This window comes from Zea mays, chromosome 1, assembly GCF_902167145.1.
Source record: "Zea mays cultivar B73 chromosome 1, Zm-B73-REFERENCE-NAM-5.0, whole genome shotgun sequence".
Classification (NCBI taxonomy): domain Eukaryota; kingdom Viridiplantae; phylum Streptophyta; class Magnoliopsida; order Poales; family Poaceae; genus Zea; species Zea mays.
This window is the reverse complement of record NC_050096.1, coordinates 14,240,696-14,260,743: the sequence shown is the minus strand read 5'-3', so window position 1 is coordinate 14,260,743 and position 20,048 is coordinate 14,240,696. Positions and strand designations below refer to the sequence as shown.

Genomic DNA, 20,048 nt, shown 5'->3' with positions numbered 1-20,048 from the left:
AGAGCAGGACCAGAGGAGGGCACAAGTGGAATGGCATGGCATGGCATGGTTCATCCGTCGTCTCCTCTCCTAGACTCCTAGTAGGTCGCACTTGACTGAGCGAGAGCCCACTAGCCCAGAGCTGATGTACTACTACGAGTACTAGAAGATGGATGGAAGGGCCGCCATGTGCCGGCTGTCTGCCCGTATGAGCAACGTCGTACGCGCGCGTGTGCTGACTGTCCCCTCAGGACGTCTTTCGCGCCATGGGATGGGATGGGACTCGACCAGAGAGAGATTCAGAGTGACTGTACTAGCTCCTCATATCAGCTGCCATTGCCAAGCCAATTACCGCGACGAAAATGGAAGGGCATGCAGACCCAGCAACAGGCCGGCCCGGTTGGTTGCCGTGCCGGTGCCGCGAAGAAGACAAGCAGCATCCCACAACAGGCCTCCGGAGCGCGACCTGCGTAGCCTTTTGGTGACGTGATCGCGCTGCGAACATACGCAAGTGCTGATGCCAGGCGCAAAAGGCAAGCAGCACTGTAGCCAGCTGCTTGAGATGTGCGCTAATCTGAATCTTTCTGCGACCTCAAGACAAAATAGATTTCCATTCCAGAACACTAGAACTGGTGTTCAAGGCGCAAATAATGTCTGTCCATTTTCAAGATGTGTGTCAGTGTGTATCCTGTATCCATGAAAGTAGACTGAATCAATCAATCACAGATTCAAACAGTCTTCTTTTCCTTAGTAGTACCCCAAAAAAAAAGATGTCTAGATTCAGAGGCTTTAGAATTTTTGTCATTATTATTTTTGGGTAAATCAGATCCATATATGTACATGCACGATCACCGATGCCACTCTCACTCACTCACTCACTCACTCACAGGTTACAAAATAAAGGGAAGACAGACAAAGACGACGAAGCTACCAAACAGCAAAGCTCTCTCTATGCAGTTGCAGACTATGTTACACAGACGCTTGAGCCCTGACTGACACGGCGGAGAGAGAGCTCACTTGCCGCCTGCGATGGCGGCGCCGTAGGACCGGCTCCTCCTGACCTCCTCCGGCGGTATGAAGGCGTCCGGGCCGAGCCCCGGCACGTTGAACGCCACGTCGTCGATGGTCCACGACTCCTCCATCCGCGTGACGACGCGCGCGGCGCGGACGCCCACGCCGAACCGGGCGAGGTGCGCCGTGGACGTGCCCGCGTGCGCGACGGCCACGCCGCCGTCCACGGCGCGGTAGTCCGACACCGCCGACGCGATGGTGGTCTCCCAGTACATGGCGGCCGCGCCGGGGGACTGGATCCGGGTCAGCTGCGAGTCCTCCAGCCGCGCCAGGAGCCCGCTGCGCTGGCTGAAGAAGCCCGTCAGCCCGTGCCGGATCACCTCCGCGGTTCCGTCGCTCCAGCTCGACAGCACCGACGGCCCCACGTCCAGGCGCAGCACGAAGCAGTCCTCGCCGTCCACCTCCTTCTCGCCGGCGTGCTCGGCCGTCGAGAAGATGGACGCGATCGTCACAGGGTCCAGGCCCTGCGTGCACGAATTAATCACCAATCCGCTCAGCGAACACGCTGACAACTTGTTACATTACATTGCAGTAGTAACATGATCATGGGATGCAACGAAACCACAAATGAAATAAAAAAAAAGATGCATATGTCAGCAAAGCTGAGCAGATGAAAACCTCCTTGACTTGTTGGCACGCATGTGTTCGGTGCCTTTAGGACCACCAATGCGAGCAAAAAAAAAAAAAAAATCAGATGGGCGGATCAGATTCTCCAACAAAAATGGTAATCTAAGTCAGCCCAAGTGCATACGCTCTCGCTCTGAAATTTTATACGTATCAGATATAATTAGTTCCACCTCGAGAAAAAATTTCAGAACATTCAGCTACTCTCATAGAGGACAGTGGAACATGCAACAGCTAGCAAGTGGGAACCGGCAGTCTAGTGCGTTCCCAGCGTCAGTGTTTCGGTAAGAACATGTCAGTACACCATAATTTATTGCCATGGGACAGAGGACACTGCTGATATAATGATGCGGTACTGTGCTAAACAAAGCACCCTTGTTTAGAATTCTTTGCGATGGTACAAACAGCTAAGCGCCTCGAACATATGTGCTGCATCCGTACACTCCTCCAGCATGAGTACTGCATTTTTTTCAAGTAGCTAGGACACTTCTTACATTTGTTATCCATTTCTGAAGGGACCTAGCGAAACTTAATGGTACTACTCATCAAGAAGTAAATGACCAAAACTGTATTATGTGCCTGTGCTTCATCAGAGTAGCCCACCAAAAGTCATATGCTCACTTGAGCTGTACTCATTATTAAATTGGCCAAATAGTGTGTCCTAAAAAAACCCCCGACTCGGACAATAAACTAGAGTGTAGGCCAGTCAGATATAACCTGCTCCGAAGAATTAAAAACGTCTGATCCAGTGAGCATGAAGATCTTGAGGATCAGAGCATGACATCGGCCCCCAATTTTCCTACTGCTATAGCTTTGCCGAAAGACACCTACTGACAGCAGCATTACAGAGTCTTACAGCTTGTTCAGGCTGCTCTCCGGCAGCAGCCGCTAGTTCGGACTGCTGCAGCTGCAATCTATAAAGACAATATACTATATAAACCGCAGCCGCAGCCACAGCCGGATTAACGACCCAAGCAAACAAGCCTATAATTTATTTCCTTTCATAGGATTAGGAGCACTGTTCATGACATTCCCAAGATTAAACATAGTAATGCAATTTCGTAGGCAGGGGACTTGTATATTCCCCATGCCAAGCTTTTCATCAGCCAAAACATAAAAGTATTTTCGTCAACTCTCAGAATCACACTAACATATGTGTACTGATGGTGTAGGCGCAGGATGAACCTATATACAACAACAAGGGCTCCACTTGCCAAGTTGATCGGGATAAGCGTAAACAAAAGCATCCAATCTGAGATAATGATGAACTGAGGCCCGGAGGCCTGAGTGATGAAACCAACCAACAAACATTCAGACATCTCACACTGATCTGATGAAGCTCTTTATAAAAAGAGCAGCCCACAGACAGAGATATTCTTATTCTAGCACCATGTGATGGATGCAAAAAATAAAGGCAGCCTAATCTCACGCCACCTACTGCCGCTAATGTAGGTCAAACAAAGCCAGTTAGGACCTGGGACTCTCCTGCAGAGCTCAAATGAGAGCAGAGCAATGAGCCGTCAGGCAATCATGACATCAACAGTGTGGCATGCGCTGCAGATCCCAAGATAACAACTGTGCAGTGCAGAGGCCATGCACATCCAAGCGCTTTTTTGCTTAACAAAGATTCTTCATCGCGTTCGCATTCGCATCGAGTTGTTTTAAGGGATCTTCTACTCTTCTTTTCTCTCTCCCTCTCTCTCTCATGGACTGCAAAGCGAAAGGGCGTGCGCAAAAGCAGGAGGCTATTCGATGGATTGGCATGCGAAAGCAGAGGGAAAGCTAGCAATGGCGCAAGTGGAGCCCGCCTGTCATAGGCACAGCAGCAGCAGCAGTAACGCTGTGCATGCGAGGCATGCCATGGCGATCGGCAAAGCGACGAGGCGGCGGGGGTGAAAAAGGCGCACGGATGGGGGGAAAACAAAGGAACATGGCATCACGATGCAAAAACAAACAAGTGGCAGTGAGAGTGGGGGGGAGCGGGCGTGCCAACCTGGAGCGCGCGTCGGAGCGGGCGGGAGCCGCCGCGCGCGGCGTGGGCGCCGAGCCAGGGCGTGCGGCGCCAGGCGACGCGGCCGTCGCTGCCCGCGGCGACGCTCTGCCCGGCCACGGACATCTCGACGAGCCACATGCTGGGCGCGAGCTGCCACAGCACGAAGCTCCCCTCGTGGCCGCGCCCGCCGCCTCCCCCACCGCCGGGCTCCTGCAGCATGGAGAGGCGCACCCGGCCGGACGCGTACATGCTCTTGACGGCGCCGTCCTCCAGCTTCCCGCACCCCGTCGTGGCCCTGAACTGCTCGATGATGTACTGCGCCGACGACGCGACCTGCACGTACGGCGTGCCGTCATTCTAAGCGAAGCAAACGCCCGCATATATGGTGGGGTGCGGGAGGGACCCGGAGGAGGAAGGTTTTAGAGTGTTGGCGCGGCGGCTGCGGCTGCGGCTGCGGCGCGCGCACGTACGTACGTGGCGTGGAAGGCGCGGGAGGAGGGGCACGGGGGAGAGCGGGCAGGCGAGCACGGAGAGGAGCACGCGCAGGTCGGCGGCCGGTCGGGCGTCGTCCCCTGCCACGCCACCGGAGAGGAGGCGCGCCCACCGGTGCAGCGCCGCGTGGAGGCCCGAGCGCCGGCGCGCCGCGTCCTCCTCCCCGCAGCCGGGCTCCTCCGCCAGCGGCTCCAGCGCCACCCTCGACTTCATCTCGCTACGGCCGGCCTGCGTGTAGCTTCCGAGTCAGGCTGCCGTGCCGTGCCGCGCGTGTTTGTTGCTGCTGCTCGAGGCAGCTCAGCTGTTGCTTCTTCTCGTTATAACTAAGCGGAGGGGCGGAGGAGGACACGGACGCGCACGCAGACGGAGACGTAGACGCAGCTCGGCAGCCCGCCTCGATGGAGGACGTACGAGTCGCCTAACGGTAGGCTTGACTGACACGCGGGGCCCCCACGCCGGTAGGGTCCGCGTCTCAGTGGGAGGCTGGGAGCGCTCGGCCGTGGCGCGCGTGTGGAGTGCCGCGAAAGGCAGGGGCAGCGTGTAAGCGTCCAAGGGAAGGGAGGAAGGAAACGAAACGGGCGTGGAGAGGTTGGGGGAGCGGTCAAAATCTCGCGCGCTCACGCACGCCGGTGGACCGGTGGTGGTGGCGTTGTTGGTGGCGGCGTGCGTGGCAGCTGAGCTGAGCTCAGCGACCGCCGGGCGCCCAGCTAACCCTGCATCGTTACGTTCCATCGACGAATCACTGCTGCAGCTGAGGACGCCTGAGCCTGTGCCGCCTGACGAAATTCTTACCAGCAGAACTGAACCGCGCGTTCGCTGTGCTGTGGAAGTTGTTCCGCTCCGCTCCGTTCCAAGCAGAACGTTCCGTCAGACTGTGAGCGCTTACATAACATTTGCGGTGGTGGAGTAGCGCGCACGTTTGATCTGAGGCCGAGGTTAGCGGGGGGAGCTTTCCGTTCTGGGGACAGGGGGGAATTCGGTTCCGTTGACGTGGCCGTCTCGTCTCGCTCGGCCCCTGGGCCTCGATGGGAACGGGCCATGGCCCATGGCCATGTTCTTGCATGGCGCCTCGCGCCAGTCGATGGGTACGTGCAGTTGCCGTTAGCCGGCGGCCGCAAGCATCGGTGGTGGGGCGAGGCGCTTTCGGCTGCACCGGCGGCGGCGGCGGGACGCGACGGCGACTCGGCAACCCGTGCAAGCAAACGCAAACGCACGCGGGGGGGAACTGATCGGTCGGACTCGGATCCTTGGCACTCTGCTGAAGTGCTGAGACGCATTTGATGGGGCGGCCGCTGCAACGACGCAGCGACGGCGACGCGGCAACAAACCGGCAGACGAGACGGCTTCCTCTGGGCTTTGCCTTGCCTTCTTCATCAATGCTAGCTAGGCTGCGATCCAAGCCTCTAGGGTGATTGATCTCTGTGTGATTTTTTTTCCCAGTTCCTTGTGCCTTTTTTGGTAGCAGTACTCCGTATGAATGGTCCGCATCTCTGAATAAAAAATAATTTTAACTTGTGTTTATGTATACCAATCCGTTCCTGTCACTGTCAGAATCAGAGACAAGAACTGATGAAAACATGTCTGTCATGTTCAGCGGGGCATTGAATGATCCTGTGCGGCGTGTGGGGGGTCTCTCCTCTCCCTACCTCGCTGACGAGTCATATCTCTCGCTTTAAATCCCGCTGCCTCCTCCGCCTGAGCCCCCCGATGATTTCCCTGAATTCCAGCCAGCAATGACAAGTGTACGAATTCAGGCCGACGTACTCCGCTGTTTTACAGGAGCGGGGGGGCCATTGCTCCAGGCCTGAGATGATGGTCGCGCGTTTTATTGCTGGCCGATCAGGTGCCGCCCATTGCCCAGGCCAGGCAGCAGAATTTATTCAATTACTTGCAGCATCGTTGTTCTTGGCACTGACCATTTGAATGTGGGCTGATAGCAGGTCAATATTCGTAGAGAAAAAGAAAACTATACTTTCCCGTGTCTGTTGGCGACCAGATTCAGCTATTACCCAAAATGATGGACTCGTAAGTATATTTGATTAAGATCCTAATGTAGGGGTCCCGTGATAGACCTGCTTCAGACTCACTCCTGCTGGCTGCTATACGGCAGCTGCTACTACAAGGGAATGGACGTTGTATTCAGCTACTTGCATTGTGCACCAAGCAAGTCGGTAGTGGACGCAGAATATCAGCTTCCGCGTTACTGTCAGAATGATGACGCCGGTAGCTGCTGCTGCTGCCGCGATCAACCACTGAAGTGACATGAGGACATCGCAATAGCCAATGGGCACGGCGTGCCTGCTCCTAGGAGGCGGCCGGCGACGTCGATCGGCCGGGCCACCATTCGTGCGAGCTCAACACGAGTCCGTCGCAAAACTGACACCGTGACACGGGAGGAGGACGTGTCCCTTTCCTGCATTATTGCAACTTGAGCGCCGCTTGGCTTGGCACAAGCCGGAGAAGAGAAGACCGCGCATTTGTTTCGATGTTTAAGGATGTAGAGCCTGTTTCCTTTCGTGCATTATTGCAACTTGATGCTGTTGAATACGTATGATTTTAGAGCAAGTTCCATACCAACACGAATGGATTAACGTGGATATACGGATGTCAAAACATGCCCTTGAGAAAAAAGAAGAAGAAGAAGAAGAGATATTTGATATATTCTGGTGATCTTTGCTATAGTTTGAGACCAGGATGGTCTTTAGTAATTTCTAGTGTGTGATGGCAGCTTCTTCTTTTTTAAAAAAAAAATATATACATGTTGGTTAAGTTGTACCGTTGTGGTGGCACACTTTCCTTGTCGTCACCGTTTTAAGCAACTAATTAAGCTATCTGGTTCGGATGGGGGAAAACCCACCGTCACATTTGCCGTCACAAAGCTGATAGAGATAGGGGGATGGAATTGGACAAATCATGTCCCATTTCACTACACCTTTAAAACTGAGAGTTTCATCGTGTGTCGTCAAACTCTCCATGCGTAGCGAGTGTCGCCAGAGTTTCCCGCACGCTCAAGGTGCGTCCATTGGGATTCGAACCATAGTCTCTAAGAATAAAAACTCTTCTCCAACCACTATAACTTATATTGGTTTGTGTTATACACAGAAACCATATATGATATATTAAAATTGTAGTGATACATGTGGTGCGCAGGAAAGACATTTTTTGGAAACAAGAAAGGGATAGCCAGTATCCGGGCCGTTCTGTGTGATCTATGTGGTCAGACGGAGAACATTCATATCTGTCCCAGTTTAGATAGGGCCAAGCCCAGTAAAACTCAGAAGAAGAAGAAAAAACCCCAGCTCTATGGAATATCAATGTGGTCTATTTTTTTCTACTTGAGTTTCCAAACCAGACATCATATCCCGTATACTCTCAAAATCATTCTAATTGGCTTAAGGTTAAGGTGGTTCCGAGGGCTGTTTCATCCTTTTTTTCAGTTCTGGTAAGTATCAAATAAGTTTTTTAAACCATAAAAAATGTGTCGAAGCTTCTAAGAATCCAGATAAAAATATTATTACATTGTAAAAGTAAATTAAATATTTAAATATCGTGAAAATATCTCTATAGACTTAAAAATACATTTGCCTACAGTAATATAAAAAATATTCAAAAAAATCTAAATAGTTCTTAGATTTTATAATACATTTTGAAACTGTTTACATTAAATGATCATGATGCCTAAGAGAAGGATGAATTGGGCTTCTCTAAGAGTTCTTATGATAATTAAGTTCTAATTGCAAACCTATGAAATCGAAAGTTTTGCACCCTAATTATCAACCCTATGCTTGTTAAGGATATACCAGAGGCATCCTGCAGCCAATTAACTAGGAGGATAACGATAGGTTGGTCCGAGAGCTTGGCCAAGGTGCCTGAGGGCTCGGCTCACGATAGAGATTCCCATATGAAAGGAAGTTCCCAGGACATCAAGATGGTAAAGATCCCATGAGATTAGGCAATAAAATTGATATCTTGTAAATAAAGAAAATCTTGCACTACTATGTCAGAATTATTCGTTTGAATTACTGCATATATTGTATGGTTCGATGCTCATCATCGGGCAAGTACAACGCCAAGAAAACATCTCTAGTAACTGAATAGGGGCTATCGAACTCATCCACATTAGTCCAATGTAGCCACTGTTCACAAGGTCTGACAATCCTACGATGAAACCTTAACTCCCATAGTTGTGGTGTATGGTGTGACACAATACCGGCGGACCAGACCGACGTGTATTATAACTCTCGAGTCTAATTTCACAAACCATCAGATCCAACACATTTGTCCGACACTCGACGGTTCATAGGGTCCAACAATATGCACTCTTTGATTGTCTATGTAAAGGCATCAGACCAATCCTCTATGATACGATGAACCTGAAACACAAGGTTCGACACCTCGAAAACTCTCCAAACTTGTCAAAAAAATTGAAAGTTTGAAAATGAGTTTCGATCTATACTTCTTGTTGGCCTCACCTAAGCCACCTAGAGCTTGTAACACCCACTTTGTAGTTTGCTAAGAATAATACCAATAGAGAAACAATTTCTCTTTATGTGAGTTTGATCTTTATGCATCATCATATGTGAAGTCCAAAAACAATTAATAAAGAGATATGCTACTAAATCATTGCATCATGCTGAATATTTTATTTGTGTGTGCATTTTTGTGACAATATTATAATAATGCAAAAAGAAATATGTTAAATATCCAAATGGGGATTTAAATCCTAAAATAATCCTAGAATTAAGAAAAGAGAGAAGGGAGAGATTATACAAAATAGAGGAAAATAAATATATGAAAGAATACATTTTGTTCCTACTAATATTTTAATTTAGGTACTTAACTCAGTTATGAAGCTCACAAACAAGTTTGAATTCAAAATGGAGATTTAAAAACGAAATGAAACAGAAAATAAAAAGAAAAAAAAAAGAAAACTAGCTAATTGGGCCTGAGCAACCGAATTTGGCCCACTTCCATTTTGCTCCCGCGCAGCCCATCTTCCATCCGCGTGTACCATTCTGGGTCCGACCACTGGTCTTTGGGATCCACCGTGTCGGCCACTCAACACCTACGCCATCCTCCACGGCATGGACATCACTATCACTGGCATGTGGGCCATCGCTCATTCCTCCGCTGGCCGTGTTTGTTTGGCTGACTGGTGGGCCGGGGGTCGCAGCTCTTCCCTCTCCAACGAACACCGCGTATGGCGGTATTGCCGCGGAGTTCGCGGCACGGGTGTGGAGGTTGTTGCACCCGATGGCGCTACCTGAGGATAAATCCTCGCATTCCCTTCCCTGACCACGTGTGCGCCCTCACCCTGTTCTACCATCCCCGTGAAACACCAGTTGGAACATCGCTGCGAACCGTGGAGGGAGGCGGCTGCTACTGCACCCGTTCTTCACCGGTGAAGCAAATTGGGGCGCGTGGTTGGCCAATGACCTTCGCCGCGCCCTAGGGAGTGAGATTGACGCCGCTGCAGAACCAATCGAGGCGCGGATCAAGCAGATTTCTTCAACGAGGTGGGTGACTGTCGTGGCCGCACTTCACCGTGGTTGAAGACGACGCAGCGAAACCGTGGTAATCATCCCACCCCTCGTCTAGGCTTTATCCTCATCATGTTACATCGATACATGGTGAAATTAGTAGACTGGTGTCCCCGCAATCGTTCACCGGAGCTATGCTCCGCCGAGGTGCCGCGGTTGTGCGGGGGCCGGGCATACCAGTGTGTCACCCACGCTGGTACTACCCTCATTAGATTCGCAGAGGCTTAGAGTAGGTCATACCCTAGAAATCCGTAGTATTCATGCGCCCTGGCATGGTCCCGGGGGAGACTCCGGCGAGCTCGCCACTGTGGGCGGCGGCGCTACCTCTGGTGACCGCTAGATGTGCTTGGCGAGTGTCGGTGGTCGGATTTCCATCCGACGGTCAGGATCTAGCGGAGGCGCACCAAATTTGAGCTGTTAGATTAAGGGCGAACGTTCCTGGTCAAATGCGAGTGAGACCTCTTTTGAAGTTAGTCGTGGGACGTTGGATGACATCGGACGGATCGGAGGTCGTCGCGTCCCTTTAAAATATCTACCGTTAGATCTTAATCCGTAGGTCCACGTTGTGTACCGGTTTGGTGCACCTGTGGGAGTAATCCGAGCCCTTGATGCCGATCGGACGGCCAGCGACTGCCCGTACCCCTTCGCCGTGCATGTTACAAAAGAAACCCTGAGCTCTTAACATATCAACCCGCGGTCCACTGGACTGTTCTCTGTGTCTAGAAATATTTACTCCGAAGCCCCTGCACTTTCTGGTAAATGAGGCCCAGTCCAGAACATAATAAAACCAGAGAAAATGATTATTAAATAGATTTTTAATAGGAAAATAATTGCTAGAACTTCAATAAATCATAGAAAATGCATATGAGCTCCAAATTACTTCATTCCACTTCCTAAAATTTTGTATTTTTATTCTTGAAAGGGAATTAGGCTTACACCTAGTTCCTGTATAATTTTGGTGGTTGAAGTGCCCAACACAAATCTTTGGACTAACTTGTTTACCCAAGTGTATAGATGATACAGGTGTAAAAGGTTCACACTCAGCCAATAAAAAGACCAAGTTTTGGATTCAACAAAGGAGCAAAGGGGCAACCGAAGGCACCACTGGTCTGGCGCACCGGACTGTCCGGTGTGTCACCGGACATGTCCGGTGCACCAGGGGACTCAGACTCAAACTCTCCACCTTCGGGAATTTCCGGAGGCGACTCGGCTATAATTCACCGGACTGTCCGGTGTACACCGGACAGTGTCCGGTGCGCCAAGGGAGGTCGGCCTCCGAAACTCGCCAGCTTCGGGAAAAGCCAACGGCTCGTCCACTATAATTCACCGGACTGTCCGGTGTGCACCGGACTGTCCGGTGCGACTCCGGAGCAACGGTCGTCTCCGCGCCAACGGATACCTGCTGCGCAATAAATGCGCGCTCTGCGCGCGCAGAAGTCAGGCGCGCCCATGCTGGCACACCGGACAGCAAACAGTACCTGTCCGGTGTGCACCGGACACCCAGGCGGGCCCACAAGTCAGAAGCTCCAACGGTCAGAATCCAACGGCAGTGATGACGTGGCAGGGGGCACCGGACTGTCCGGTGTGCACCGGACTGTCCGGTGCGCCATCGAGCAGACAGCCTCCCAACGGCCACTTTTAGTGGTTGGGGCTATAAATACCCCAACCACCCCACCATTCATTGGATCCAAGTTTTCCACTTCCCAACTACTACAAGAGCTCTAGCATTCAATTCTAGACACACCAAAGAGATCAAATCCTCTCCAAATTCCACACAACGCCATAGTGACTAGAGAGAGTGATTTGCTTGTGTTCTTTCGAGCTCTTGCGCTTGGATTGCTTTCTACTTTCTTGATCTTTTCTTTGCAATCAAACTCACTTGTAATTGAGGCAAGAGACACCAAACTTGTGGTGGTCCTTGTAGGAACTTTGTGTTCCAAGTGATTGAGAAGAGAAAGCTCACTCGATCCGTGGATCGTTTGAGAGAGGGAAGGGTTGAGAGAGACCCGGCCTTTGTGGCCTCCTCAACGGGGAGTAGGTTTGCAAGAACCGAACCTCGGTAAAACAAATCTCCGTGTCTCACTTGCTTATTCGCTTGGGATTTGTTTTGCGCCCTCTCTCGCGGACTCATCTCTTATTACTAACGCTAACCCCGGCTTGTAGTTGTGTTTATTTGTAAATTTCAGTTTCGCCCTATTCACCCCCCCTCTAGGCGACTATCAATTGGTATCAGAGCCCGGTGCTTCATTAGAGCCTAACCGCTCGAAGTGATGTCGGGAGATCACGCCAAGAAGGAGATGGAGACCGGCGAAAAGCCCACTACAAGCCACGGGAGCACTTCATCGGAAGAGTCCCGCACCAAGAGAAAGGAGAAGAAAAAGGACTCCTCCAAACGGAAGGAGAAAAAGTCTTCCTCTTCTCACCACAAAGAGAAGAAGGAAAAGTCTTCTTCCCACAAGCCGCATCGGAAAGGCGACAAGCACAAAAGGATGAGGAAGGTGGTCTACTACGAGACCGACACTTCATCAACATCGACCTCCGACTCCGATGCGCCCTCCGTCACTTCTAAGCGCCAAGAGCGCAAGAAGTACAGTAAGATCCCCCTACGCTACCCTCGCATTTCCAAACATACACCTTTACTTTCTGTCCCATTAGGCAAACCACCAACTTTTGATGGTGAAGATTACGCTAGGTGGAGCGATTTAATGCGATTTCATCTAACCTCGCTCCACAAAAGCATATGGGATGTTGTTGAGTTTGGTGCACAGGTACCGTCAGTAGGGGATGAGGACTATGATGAGGATGAGGTGGCCCAAATCGAGCACTTCAACTCTCAAGCAACAACAATACTCCTCGCCTCTCTAAGTAGAGAGGAGTATAACAAAGTACAAGGGTTGAAGAGCGCCAAGGAGATTTGGGATGTGCTCAAAACCGCGCACGAGGGAGACGAGCTCACCAAGATCACCAAGCGGGAAACGATCGAGGGGGAGCTCGGTCGGTTCCGGCTTCGCAAAGGGGAAGAGCCACAACACATGTACAACCGGCTCAAGACCTTGGTGAATCAAGTACGCAACCTCGGGAGCGTAAAGTGGGATGACCACGAGATGGTTAAGGCTATTCTAAGATCTCTTATTTTCCTTAACCCTACTCAAGTTCAATTAATCCGTGGTAATCCTAGATATACTAAAATGACCCCCGAGGAAGTTATCGGGAATTTTGTGAGTTTTGAGTGCATGATCGAAGGCTCGAGGAAGATCAACGAGCTTGATGATGCCACCACATCCGAAGCTCAACCCGTTGCATTCAAGGCAACGGAAGAGAAGAAGGAGGAATCTACACCAAGTCGACAACCAATAGACGCCTCCAAGCTCGATAATGAGGAAATGGCGCTCGTCATCAAGAGCTTCCGCCAAATCCTCAAGCAAAGGAGGGGGAAGGATTACAAGTCCCGCTCCAAGAAGGTTTGCTACAAGTGTGGTAAGCCCGGTCATTTCATTGCTAAATGTCCTATATCTAGTGACAGTGACCGAGGTGACGACAAGAAGGGGAGGCGAAAGGAGAAGAAGAGATACTACAAGAAGAAGGGCGGCGATGCCCATGTTTGTCGGGAGTGGGACTCCGACGAAAGCTCAAGCGACTCCTCCGACGACGAGGACGCCGCCAACATCGCCGTCACCAAGGGACTTCTCTTCCCCAACGTCGGCCACAAGTGCCTCATGGCAAAGGACGGCAAAAAGAAGAAGGTTAAATCCAACTCCTCCACTAAATATGAGTCTTCCAGTGATGATAATGCTAGTGGTGAGGAAGATAATTTGCGTACTCTTTTTGCCAACCTTAACATGGAACAAAAAGAGAAATTAAATGAACTAATTAGTGCCATCCATGAGAAGGATGATCTCTTGGACTCCCAAGAGGACTTCCTAATCAAGGAAAATAAAAAACATGTTAAGGTTAAAAATACTTACGCTCTACAAGTTGAAAAATGTGAAAAATTATCTAGTGAGCTAAGTACTTGCCATGAAACAATAGACAACCTTAGAAATGAAAATGCTAATTTGTTAGCTAGGGTTGATTCTCATGTTTGCAATGTTTCAATTCCCAACCCTAGAAATGATAATGATGATTTGCTTGCTAGGATTGAAGAATTGAACATTTCTCTTGCTAGTCTTAGATTAGAAAATGAAAATTTGATTGCTAAGACTAATGATTTTGATGTTACTATTTCCGACCTTAGAAGTAAGAATGAAATATTGCATGCTAAGGTTGTAGAACTAAAATCTTGCAAACCCTCTACATCTACCGTTGAGCACACTTCTATTTGTGTTAGATGTAGAGATGTTGATATTAATGCTATTCATGATCACATGTCTTTAATTAAACAACAAAATGATCATATAGCTAAATTAGATGCTAAAATTGCCGAGCACAACCTAGAGAATGAGAAATTTAAATTTGCTCGTAGCATGCTTTATAATGGGAGACGCCCTGGCATTAAGGATGGCATTGGCTACCAAAGGGGAGACAATGTCAAACTTAGTACCACTCCTAAAAGATTGTCAAATTTTGTTAAGGGCAAGGCTCCCATGCCTCAGGATAACGAGGGTTACATTTTATACCCTGTCGGTTATCCCGAGGACAAAATTAAGAAAATTCATTCTAGGAAGTCTCACTCTGGCCCTAATCATGCTTTTATGTATAAGGGTGAGACATCTAGCTCTAGGCAACCAACCCGTGCTAAGTTGCCTAAGAAAACTCCTATTGCATCAAATGAGCATAACATTTCATTTAAGACTTTTGATGCATCTTATGTGTTGACTAACAAATCCGGTAAGATAGTTGCCAAATATGTTGGGGGCAAGCACAAGGGCTCCAAGACTTGTGTTTGGGTACCCAAAGTTCTTGTGTCTAATGCCAAAGGACCCAAAACCATTTGGGTACCTAAAGTCAAGAACTAAACTTGTTTTGTAGGTTTATGCATCCGGGGGCTCAAGTTGGATACTCGACAGCGGGTGCACAAACCACATGACAGGGGAGAAAAAGATGTTCTCCTCATATGAGAAAAACCAAGATCCCCAACGAGCTATCACATTCGGGGATGGAAATCAAGGTTTGGTCAAAGGACTGGGTAAAATTGCTATATCACCTGACCATACTATTTCCAATGTTTTTCTTGTAGATTCTTTAGATTATAATTTGCTTTCCGTATCCCAATTATGTCAAATGGGCTACAACTGTCTATTCACTGATGTAGGTGTCACTGTCTTTAGAAGAAGTGATGATTCAATAGCATTTAAGGGAGTGTTAGAGGGTCAGCTATACTTGGTAGATTTTGATAGAGCTGAACTCGACACTTGCTTAATTGCTAAGACTAACATGGGTTGGCTCTGGCACCACCGACTAGCCCATGTTGGGATGAAGAATCTTCACAAGCTTCTAAAGGGAGAACACATTTTAGGATTAACAAATGTTCATTTTGAGAAAGACAGGGTTTGTAGCGCATGCCAGGCGGGAAAGCAAGTTGGAGCCCATCATCCACACAAGAACATCATGACGACCGACAGGCCGCTTGAGCTACTCCACATGGATCTATTCGGCCCGATTGCCTACATAAGCATCGGCGGGAGTAAGTATTGTCTTGTAATAGTGGATGATTATTCTCGCTTCACTTGGGTATTCTTTTTACAGGAAAAATCTCAAACCCAAGAGACCTTAAAGGGATTCTTGAGACGGGCTCAAAATGAGTTCGGCTTAAGGATCAAGAAAATTAGAAGCGACAACGGGACGGAGTTCAAGAACTCTCAAATCGAAGGTTTCCTTGAGGAGGAGGGCATCAAGCACGAGTTCTCCTCTCCCTATACGCCACAACAAAATGGAGTAGTGGAGAGGAAGAATCGAACTCTATTGGACATGGCAAGAACCATGCTTGATGAGTACAAGACACCGGATCGGTTTTGGGCCGAGGCGGTCAACACCGCCTGCTACGCCATCAACCGGTTATATCTTCACCGAATCCTCAAGAAGACATCCTATGAACTCCTAACCGGTAAAAAGCCCAATATTTCATATTTTAGAGTTTTTGGTAGCAAATGCTTTATTCTTGTTAAGAGAGGTAGAAAATCTAAATTTGCACCTAAAACTGTAGAAGGCTTTTTACTAGGTTATGACTCAAACACAAAGGCATATAGAGTCTTTAACAAGTCCTCAGGACTTGTTGAAGTTTCTTGTGACGTTGTGTTTGACGAAACTAACGGCTCTCAAGTGGAGCAAGTTGATCTTGATGAGATAGGTGAAGAACAGGCTCCATGCATAGCGCTAAGGAACATGTCCATTGGGGATGTGTGTCCTAAGGAATCCGAAGAGCCTCCACATGCACAAGATCAACCATCCTCCTCCATGCAAGCATCTCCACCAACTCAAATTGAGGATGAGGCTCAAGATGTTGAACAAGAAGATCAAGAAGATGAGCCACCTCAAAATGATGGCAACGATCAAGGGGGAGATGCAAATGATGAAAACAAGGAGGATGAACAACCAAGGCCGCCACACCCAAGAGTCCACCAAGCAATACAACGAGATCACCCCGTCGACACCATCCTCGGCGACATTCATAAGGGGGTAACAACTAGATCTCGTGTTGCACATTTTTGTGAACATTACTCGTTTGTTTCCTCTATTGAGCCACACAGGGTAGAGGAAGCACTACAAGATTCAGATTGGGTGGTGGCGATGCAAGAGGAGCTCAACAACTTCACTAGAAATGAGGTATGGCATTTAGTTCCACGTCCTAACCAAAATGTTGTAGGAACCAAATGGGTCTTCCGCAACAAGCAAGATGAGCATGGTGTGGTGACAAGGAACAAAGCTCGACTTGTGGCCAAGGGATACTCCCAAGTCGAAGGTTTGGATTTCGGTGAAACCTATGCACCCGTAGCTAGGCTTGAGTCAATTCGCATATTATTAGCCTATGCTACTTACCATGGCTTTAAGCTTTATCAAATGGACGTGAAAAGTGCCTTCCTCAACGGACCAATCAAGGAAGAGGTCTATGTTGAGCAACCTCCCGGCTTTGAAGAAAGTGAGTACCCTAACCATGTCTATAGGCTCTCTAAGGCGCTTTATGGGCTCAAGCAAGCCCCAAGAGCATGGTATGAATGCCTAAGAGATTTCCTTATTGCTAATGGCTTCAAAGTCGGCAAGGCCGATCCTACTCTATTCACTAAAACTCTTGACAATGATTTGTTTGTATGCCAAATTTATGTTGATGATATCATATTTGGGTCTACTAACGAATCTACTTGTGAGGAATTTAGTAGGATCATGACACAAAAATTCGAGATGTCTATGATGGGGGAGTTGAAGTATTTTCTAGGATTTCAAGTCAAGCAACTCCAAGAAGGCACCTTCATTAGCCAAACGAAGTACACTCAAGACATTCTAACCAAGTTTGGAATGAAGGATGCCAAGCCCATCAAGACACCCATGGGAACCAATGGGCATCTCGACCTCGACACGGGAGGTAAGTCCGTGGATCAAAAGGTATACCGGTCGATGATTGGTTCATTGCTTTATCTATGTGCATCTCGACCGGACATTATGCTTTCCGTCTGCATGTGTGCAAGATTCCAAGCCGACCCTAAGGAATCACACCTTACGGCCGTAAAACGAATCTTGAGATATTTGGCTTATACTCCTAAGTTTGGACTTTGGTACCCTCGGGGATCCACATTTGATTTGATTGGTTATTCGGATGCCGATTGGGCGGGGTGTAAGATTAATAGGAAGAGCACATCGGGGACTTGCCAGTTCTTGGGAAGATCCTTGGTGTCATGGGCTTCAAAGAAGCAAAATTCGGTCGCTCTTTCTACCGCCGAAGCCGAGTACATTGCCGCAGGTCATTGTTGCGCGCAACTACTTTGGATGAGGCAAACCCTGCGGGACTACGGTTACAAATTAACCAAAGTCCCTTTGCTATGTGATAATGAGAGTGCAATCAAAATGGCCGACAATCCCGTCGAGCATAGCCGCACTAAGCACATAGCCATTCGGTATCATTTTCTTAGGGATCACCAACAAAAGGGAGATATCGAGATTTCTTATATTAACACTAAAGATCAATTAGCCGATATCTTTACCAAGCCACTTGATGAACAATCTTTTACCAAACTTAGGCATGAGCTCAATATTCTTGATTCTAGAAATTTCTTTTGCTAAACTTGCACACATAGCTCATAAATATACCTTTGATCATGTCTCTTTCATATGCTATGACTAATGTGTTTCCAAGTTTATTTCAAACCAAGTCATAGGTGTATTGAAAGGGAATTGGAGTCTTCGGCGAAGACAAAAGGCTTCCACTCCGTAACTCATCCTTCGCCATCGCTCCAAGAAAAGGACCGGACTTCGTCTTTGGTATAATCTTAACTCACTTAATTAAGACCAAAGGGGAAGATAGTACTGAAAGGGCTCTAATGATTCCGTTTTTGGCGATTCATGCCAAAGGGGGAGAAATTATGAGCCCAAAGCAAAAGGACCGCATCACCACCAATTTCAAAAAACTCAGTGTTTTCCAAGAGTATTTTTTCAATTGGTATCTTATCAAGTTCAAAAGAGGGAGAAAATAGTTTTTCAAATTGAATCATCAAAACCCTCTTGAACACTAAGAGGATGATTTCCTTTAGGGGGAGTTTTGTTTAAGTCAAAGAAAAGGCATTTGAAACAGGGGGAGAAAATTTCAAATCTTGAAAATGCTTTGCAAACTCTTATCCATTTACCTTTGACTATTTGCAAAAGATCTTTGAAATGGATTTACAAAAGAATTTGCAAAAACAAAACTCGTGGTGCAAGCGTGGTCCAAAATGTTAAATAAGAAAGAAACAATCCATGCATATCTTGTAAGTAGTTATATTGGCTCAATTCCAAGCAACCTTTACACTTACATTATGTAAACTAGTTCAATTATGCACTTCTATATTTGCTTTGGTTTGTGTTGGCATCAATCACCAAAAAGGGGGAGATTGAAAGGGAATTAGGCTTACACCTAGTTCCTGTATAATTTTGGTGGTTGAAGTGCCCAACACAAATCTTTGGACTAACTTGTTTACCCAAGTGTATAGATGATACAGGTGTAAAAGGTTCACACTCAGCCAATAAAAAGACCAAGTTTTGGATTCAACAAAGGAGCAAAGGGGCAACCGAAGGCACCACTGGTCTGGCGCACCGGACTGTCCGGTGTGTCACCGGACATGTCCGGTGCACCAGGGGACTCAGACTCAAACTCTCCACCTTCGGGAATTTCCGGAGGCGACTCGGCTATAATTCACCGGACTGTCCGGTGCGCCAAGGGAGGTCGGCCTCCGAAACTCGCCAGCTTCGGGAAAAGCCAACGGCTCGTCCACTATAATTCACCGGACTGTCCGGTGTGCACCGGACTGTCCGGTGCGACTCCGGAGCAACGGTCGTCTCCGCGCCAACGGATACCTGCTGCGCAATAAATGCGCGCTCTGCGCGCGCAGAAGTCAGGCGCGCCCATGCTGGCACACCGGACAGCAAACAGTACCTGTCCGGTGTGCACCGGACACCCAGGCGGGCCCACAAGTCAGAAGCTCCAACGGTCAGAATCCAACGGCAGTGATGACGTGGCAGGGGGCACCGGACTGTCCGGTGTGCACCGGACTGTCCGGTGCGCCATCGAGCAGACAGCCTCCCAACGGCCACTTTTAGTGGTTGGGGCTATAAATACCCCAACCACCCCACCATTCATTGGATCCAAGTTTTCCACTTCCCAACTACTACAAGAGCTCTAGCATTCAATTCTAGACACACCAAAGAGATCAAATCCTCTCCAAATTCCACACAACGCCATAGTGACTAGAGAGAGTGATTTGCTTGTGTTCTTTCGAGCTCTTGCGCTTGGATTGCTTTCTACTTTCTTGATCTTTTCTTTGCAATCAAACTCACTTGTAATTGAGGCAAGAGACACCAAACTTGTGGTGGTCCTTGTAGGAACTTTGTGTTCCAAGTGATTGAGAAGAGAAAGCTCACTCGATCCGTGGATCGTTTGAGAGAGGGAAGGGTTGAGAGAGACCCGGCCTTTGTGGCCTCCTCAACAGGGAGTAGGTTTGCAAGAACCGAACCTCGGTAAAACAAATCTCCGTGTCTCACTTGCTTATTCGCTTGGGATTTGTTTTGCGCCCTCTCTCGCGGACTCATCTCTTATTACTAACGCTAACCCCGGCTTGTAGTTGTGTTTATTTGTAAATTTCAGTTTCGCCCTATTCACCCCCCCTCTAGGCGACTATCAATTCTCTATCACCTAGAACCTCTGTTATGTCATGAAAACAGTAATAAAT

General features: G+C 48.5%; 1 protein-coding gene across 1 annotated transcript; it reads right to left on the bottom strand.

Annotated features, from left to right (window-relative positions):
• Positions 1–767: 767 nt before the first annotated feature.
• Positions 768–4,476, bottom strand: LOC107548105 (uncharacterized). Its single transcript, NM_001323023.1, has 3 exons — positions 4,142–4,476; positions 3,668–4,000; positions 768–1,514 (listed from the first exon to the last, which is right to left on the bottom strand). The coding sequence occupies exons 1-3, from the start codon at positions 4,370–4,372 to the stop codon at positions 993–995; spliced, it is 1,086 nt and encodes a 361-aa protein (NP_001309952.1). The 5' UTR covers positions 4,373–4,476; the 3' UTR covers positions 768–992.
• Between the last annotated feature and the right edge of the window lie 15,572 nt (positions 4,477–20,048).